We start from the raw sequence: 6969 nt of genomic DNA, 5'->3' as shown, positions 1-6969 counted from the left end.
AGATCTGCTCATCACTCGGCAGGCTGGTAACATCCCTCCCCTGACCTACGTGTTTTCTCTTGCAGACAGGCAGGGTGCTTCCATAGAGGAAGTGCTGCTTGTCTTACAGCCTTCTGGAGTCTCCTTAAGGGCTTGCAGCAATACGGTTGGGGATATAAAATTTCTCCTCTTAGCTCCAGTAACACTGGACGTTTCAAAAAAATCAGCTTTCCCCTAGCTAAAGCTTAGATCTGCATGAATAAAGCGTTTATTCTGCCAGCAAAAACCAACGGTCATGCTGTGATAACAAATCAACCCCCCCACGCTGGGGGAGGCGTTGGTGTGCAGACACGAACATCCCAACAACGCAATCAGCTCATTCTGCAAACGTACCCGGGCGGTGCATTTTTATTTTTTATTTTAATAACTCTGGGCACAGGCAGCTGTTTGCATTTTCAAAGCCTGCTCAGAAAGCAGCCAGTTAATTTTAGTTCGCTCGGGCCACCCTGAGCGAGCCCCCCCGCCCGGCTGCGCCCTGCAGCGGGGAGGAGAGAGGAGGGGCGGGGGGCCCCGGGGCGGCTCCCCCCATCCCATCCCAACCCATCCCGTCCCATCCTATCCCGTCCCAACCCAGCCGATCCCATCCGATCCCATCTCATCCCACCCCGCCCGGCCGCCCCCGGCCCGCCCTGCCCTGGCGGCGATGGGAAAAAGTTGGGCGCAACTTCTCCGCCGCGCCTCGGGCCCCGCCCCCGGCGAACCGCGGGATTGGCGGGCGGCCGCGGGGCCCGGCGGGCGGGCGCCGGGGATTGGCGGGCGGGCCCCGCGAGGCCCCGCCCCCGGCGCGGTTTGTGAATGGGGCCGGCGGCGGGGGCGGGGCCCGGCGGCGCGCCCGCGCCTATATGGGGCTTTTTGTGCCCGCCGCGGCCACGGGCCGGGAGCTGCGGGGCGGGCGGTGGCGGCGGGGCCGCGGGCGGAGCGGAGCGGGACGGGAGGCGCGCACAGACTGCCCCGGCCCAGCGGCGCCCGTCGGGAGCGGAGCCGAGGGGAGGATCGCATCGCATGGCACGGCGCAGTAATTGGATTTTCCAAGTTCTTTAAGCCCCCGAGTGCAAGACACGGCTCAGCCGGGCGCGGTGCTAATCCGCTTAGCCGCAACCCAAAGCCCCGCCGTCGGGGCTCGGCAGCCGGCCGGGGAGCAGCCAGCGCCGCGCCGCCGCCGCCGCGGGACCCTGCGCGGAGCCGGCGAGAGCCGTCGCCGCCGGTCGTGCTCCTCCGGCGAGAGCGGCTCGGCAAACTTTCGCCAGGGAAGCGCCGCCGGAGCCGAGGCGGCAGCCGCCGAGCCGCGCTCCGCCGCCGCCCTCCGGGCGCTGCCGATGCCCCTGGGGCGCCGCGCCGCCCGGCTCTGAAGGCCTCCCCGGGGCCCCTGCGATGCGGGCCGGAGGAGGAGCAGCGGCCGGCGGCGGCTGCCCCGTCCTGGGCCCGGCCACCCTGCTGCTGGCCGCCTTGCTGGGGGTCCCCCCGGCGGGCGCGGCGGCCCACCAGTACCACGGCGAGAAGGGCATCTCCGTGCCGGACCATGGCTTCTGCCAGCCCATCTCCATCCCCCTCTGCACGGATATCGCCTACAACCAGACCATCCTGCCCAACCTGCTGGGCCACACCAACCAGGAGGACGCGGGGCTGGAGGTGCACCAGTTTTACCCGCTGGTCAAGGTGCAGTGCTCGGCCGAGCTCAAGTTCTTCCTCTGCTCCATGTATGCGCCCGTGTGCACCGTGCTGGAGCAGGCCATCCCGCCCTGCCGCTCCCTCTGCGAGCGGGCCCGCCAGGGCTGTGAGGCCCTCATGAACAAGTTCGGCTTCCAGTGGCCGGAGCGGCTCCGCTGCGAGAACTTTCCCGTCCACGGCGCGGGTGAGATCTGCGTGGGGCAGAACACATCAGATGCCCCGCCGGGGCCCGGAGGGGCCGCGGGCCGGGGGGCCACCGCCCACCCCACGGCCGGCTATCTCCCTGACTTCCTCACCCCGCCGCAGCCTGCCTCCGGCTTCTCCTTCTCCTGCCCCCGGCAGCTCAAGGTGCCCCCTTACTTGGGCTACCGGTTCCTGGGGGAACGGGACTGCGGAGCCCCCTGCGAGCCGTCGCGGCCCAACGGGCTCATGTACTTCAAGGAGGCGGAGGTGCGATTCGCCCGGCTCTGGGTGGGGGTCTGGTCCGTGCTCTGCTGCGCCTCCACCCTCTTCACCGTGCTTACCTACCTGGTGGACATGCGCCGCTTCAGCTACCCCGAGCGGCCCATCATCTTCCTCTCAGGCTGCTACTTCATGGTGGCGGTGGCCTACGCAGCAGGTTTCTTGTTGGAGGAGCGGGTGGTGTGCCTGGAGCGCTTCTCCGAGGATGGCTACCGCACCGTGGCCCAAGGCACCAAGAAAGAAGGCTGCACCATTCTCTTCATGATCCTCTACTTCTTCGGCATGGCTAGCTCCATCTGGTGGGTCATCCTGTCCCTCACCTGGTTCCTGGCTGCTGGCATGAAGTGGGGCCACGAGGCCATCGAGGCCAACTCCCAGTACTTCCATCTGGCTGCCTGGGCTGTGCCCGCTGTCAAAACCATCACCATATTGGCCATGGGGCAGGTGGACGGGGATGTGCTTAGTGGGGTGTGTTATGTAGGTATCTACAGCGTGGACTCGCTGCGCGGCTTTGTGCTGGCACCCTTGTTTGTGTACCTGTTCATCGGCACTTCCTTCTTGCTTGCCGGCTTCGTGTCCCTGTTCCGCATCCGCACCATCATGAAGCACGATGGCACCAAGACGGAGAAACTGGAGAAGCTCATGGTGCGCATCGGGGTCTTCAGCGTCCTCTACACGGTACCTGCCACCATTGTCCTGGCGTGTTACTTCTACGAGCAGGCCTTCCGTGGCACCTGGGAGAAGACGTGGCTCCTCCAGACCTGCAAAACCTACGCTGTGCCCTGCCCCAGCCACTTTGCCCCCATGAGCCCAGACTTCACAGTCTTCATGATCAAGTACCTCATGACCATGATTGTTGGTATCACAACTGGCTTTTGGATCTGGTCTGGCAAAACCCTTCAGTCCTGGCGACGCTTCTATCACAGACTGAGCACTGGCAGCAAAGGCGAGACGGCAGTATGAGACCCTCCTGCCCTTCCTGGCGCGCACACATGCACACGCACACACACGGCGGAGAGGGATACTCAGCAGAAGGGAGGCAACAGCTCAGCTCCCTGAACACAGAGGAAGGGAGGCTTTTCAAAACTTTCCTTCTCCCAGAGGGTTTAAAAAAATTCTTTGCATAAGGGACCAGATGCACCATGTCCAACGGTGCTCGTGCCCAACTAAGTGGAAGAGCACAGAAAGAGGCTGCTGCTGGGGTGGGAGAGTCCTTCACCTGCCAGAAGTCCCCTTTACCTCTCTCTCCCCCAAGGCCCTGGGGCAGGAAAGCAACATCAGCCCAACTAAAACCATCCTATCTCGCTCCGGAGGAGCAGGAGGGGAAGCCTGATGTGTCGAGCTGCCCCTGCCGAGAAGTAGCCAAACTCTGAATTGCTTGGGTCAAACTGCAGCCCACAGGGCAGCTCCCGAGCCTTAGGTTACTGTCTACTCCTTCAAACGTGGAGCAATCACGTGAGTACTCTATAACCAGCTACAGCCCAGATCATGTGCTGGTGAGATGCCTCTGTTCTGTCAAGTTACAAGTTCCTTTTTTTTTTTTTTTTTTTTTTTTTTAATCTCAGTGATACCTGTTTTAATGATTTCAAAGTGAGAAATCGGCCCTCAGTCTGTTGTTCTTGCTGCTGTGGGGAAGGAGGGGGTTGCTATTCCACACCCTGAAAAGAAATGACTTGTTGCTTTTCAGCAGAAGGCTTTTCCCCCTTGCCTTTGTTCTAGGAGACAAAGGGGGAAACAAAAGTGTTTTCTGTGTAGAAAGGCATAAGCATGGGATCGGTTTTTATGGGCAAACTAACAAAAAGAAGTCGTTGAGGTTCACCCTTGGATGTGAGGAGCTCACAGAAATAAACATTCCTTTTATGAAAAAGGAGGAGGCAGGATGTTCTCGTACTGTTCAATATGGGTTGCTTTTCTAAACTGAAGGAAATGCAAGACTTAGAGGGAAAGAAGAGCATAACTGAGAGCACCTGCCAAAACAAGATCCATGAAAGTATATAACACAAAGATTTTTTTTTTTTTTTTTTTTGTTCCTTCCCATAAACCTGCTTTCTCTCCTGCTTTGTAGTGAGATTGCTGCAGGTAAAGTCAACATACAGCTGGCTTCTGGGGACAGGAAGAATACTTTTGGCTCATGATGGACCGATTTGCTTGCTCCTCAGATTCCCTGAACTGCATTACAATGACTCATGGTGCAGGAGGGGGCTGGGGGGACTGGGTTTTGGTTTTAGAAGAAAGCAGTTATCGCAAGGGAGAAGCCTTTTCATTTTAGCTAAAATACGTCTGTTTAAGTTTCCAGTGATCACATCTTGGAAGGAAGGACGCTGAGATATTAATCATTAAATCCATCGGTTTTGTTTTGAAATGTGACAGATTTTTCTATTAAATTTTTATGTTGACTTACTCTTTTTTTTTTTTTTTTACATACTACTCTACCTTTATATTCACTGAAGGGTTGTTTTTATAAGTATATATATGTGTGTGTATTCTTGCCTAAGGACAAAATAGGAAACTCTGGATTTTCAGCAAGTCTCCACCCTATGGCTGCTCTTTTTTTTTTTTGGGGGGGGGGAGGGAGTGGGGAATTGTCTGGAACTAAACTTAAAGAGGAGGAAAAAAATGTTCAGGGTGAGGGTGCAGACTGCTGGCTGAAGGCATACCAGTAGTCTGGGCGTGAGCAATGGGCCCATCAGCCAAATCCTTCAGTATATCTGATCTCAGACTTGCAGGGCTTGAGATTTTGTCTCTTACAATGTGCATGTGGAGAAAAAAGAAAAAAAAAACACCTGTAAGACAAGTGCAGTATGTATATTTTGTAAATCTCATTTTTTGTAAGAAAATATGTATTTATGTTTTTACTTGTTGTTTTTTTTTTTTGAAGGTCTGTATGAGGCCCTGCTTCATCCCATGTACAGATCACTAAATAAATGATTTTTAATACAAGAGCTCTGAAATTCTTTTAGTCTTGGAACATGTAGCATGTTATAGAAGGGGGACAGCTCTGGGAGTGTCCTAGCCCTGTCCTGGATTGCGTTTGTGTCCGTCCCCCCAGCTTTGTTGTGAGAGATGGAAGAGATGTTTGGGTAAATGCACAACTGATCAGAAACTCAGCATGACTTGAAACTAGTCTTCCTGAAGTCCTGGCCCCTAACAATAGAACACAGCATTTTGAGGCTTTTCCAAATGTTTGCCCTTGCTTGAGGCTTTCTTCCAGGCTCTGCCTCTTGGTAAAGGCAAGCTGATAAGCCAGTTTCCTTATCTATTAAATAAGGATAATGCTTTCTTCCCATTCCAAATGGACTCTGAAATTGAGGAAAGGGAGGGTGCTACAGGTCCTATAAAATAAATCATAACTTCTTTCCTCATCTCTGAAATGTTGATAATTTCCAACATTTTATTTGTAATGACTTCATCTTATTTATTGGATTCATCACCTTTCCTTTGCCTTAAACCATGACTGTATCGTAAGTTTAGTTACAAAACAGATCTAAGATGCCACAGTGGCGTGCCATCACGGTAGCTCTGGCTGCAATGTTTCACGTACTGAGCACACTGCAGCAGTTGCTCTTTCTAGGCACTATTTTATTTGGATGCTGTGCTTTAAAAAAAAAAAAAACACACAAAAAAAAACTTTTACATTTAAAGTTTATAAACTACTGATTTAAGATACTTTCGGAGCTGTCCCCATTTCTGCTGCCTTTCTAGAAAAGCCCCATCTTTCATTTGAAACCACTGCTATGCTCCCTAGAATCTTTCACTTGTCAAATTTCCTTTTTTGAAAAGGCCTTTGCTTTCCCGTGAGCCAGGCGGCTTCAAACTGCTTTATGACATGAGCTCACTGATAATTGCTGAGGGGTTCACTCCACTCACTCAGGAAACCTGAACCTTTCTATAAACATTTCCTCCCAGTAATCCGCTAGTGCCGGCCAGAACGAAGGAACGGCTAAAAGAGCTCGTGCTCAGGACTGGGGAGCAGCGGTGGGACCGGTGCCCCTACGCTGTGCAGCCACGGCTGCCTTCCTAAACATGCAATTAATCCTTAATACATCACAAGCAGCCAAGCTTGCCATTTCTGCAAGCTGCCTATCTCCCCGCTTTTCTCTCTGCTCACTGCTCATCCCCGTGAACTGGATGAGAAACTGCATTTAGGTGTGATAGCTATTTTTTGTTGGTATGTGGAAAAGCTTAGACTTTTTTTTTAGTTCACATGAGATATTCATATCTGAAAGGAAACGTTTCTGTTTCCACCAGAAACCACTGAAGTTGTATGCTTTTATTTCAGGATTTCCTATTAGGTACTTCTGGATTTAAAGTCACTTATACAAAACTATCCAAATCCTGGGATGTAACTTGATTTTTAAAATTTGAGACTGTAGGTGAAATTTGATGCTGGTATAAAGTAGGAGCAACTGCTGTTAAGTTTTAAGCAGATGTGACTCACATCAAGACTGAATTTGCTCACAGTGGAAACAATTTGGAGAATTTCAAGTAGCGATAGCGTCTGGCCTTCTGGAATAAAAATCTGTACCACCGATCCGATAACAAAATAGCAGTTACTTTACTTTCACAGTGGAGTACAATTAAAACAAATCTCTCTCTGAAGTTGCCTGGAAAAAAGGGGGAAAAACAAGCCTTTACCAACCTTTGTGAATCGCTGCAAAACAATTTTTCTTTGACCAAATTCCCTACCCTTCTCCTTTGACCAACGTGCATGCAGTGTTTTCTGAATCACAAGACCTAGGCAAGTAACAGCTATCACTGACAATTATCCCTGTGAGGTTAGAGCACATACCACATTTTCAT

At 52.8% G+C, this 6969-nt stretch overlaps 1 protein-coding gene across 1 annotated transcript; it reads left to right on the top strand.

Annotated features, from left to right (window-relative positions):
- The first annotated feature begins 881 nt into the window (after positions 1-881).
- FZD7 (frizzled class receptor 7) lies at positions 882-5109 on the top strand. The gene is made up of 2 exons (XM_068686006.1): positions 882-3624; positions 4235-5109. Exon 1 carries the CDS (start codon positions 1411-1413, stop codon positions 3130-3132), a length of 1722 nt encoding a protein of 573 aa, XP_068542107.1. The 5' UTR covers positions 882-1410; the 3' UTR covers positions 3133-3624; positions 4235-5109.
- Positions 5110-6969: the final 1860 nt, after the last annotated feature.

This window comes from Anas acuta, chromosome 6 (assembly GCF_963932015.1).
Source record: "Anas acuta chromosome 6, bAnaAcu1.1, whole genome shotgun sequence".
Taxonomy (NCBI): domain Eukaryota; kingdom Metazoa; phylum Chordata; class Aves; order Anseriformes; family Anatidae; genus Anas; species Anas acuta.
The sequence above is the reverse complement of the archived record's forward strand: the minus strand, read 5'-3'. Positions and strand labels throughout refer to the sequence as shown.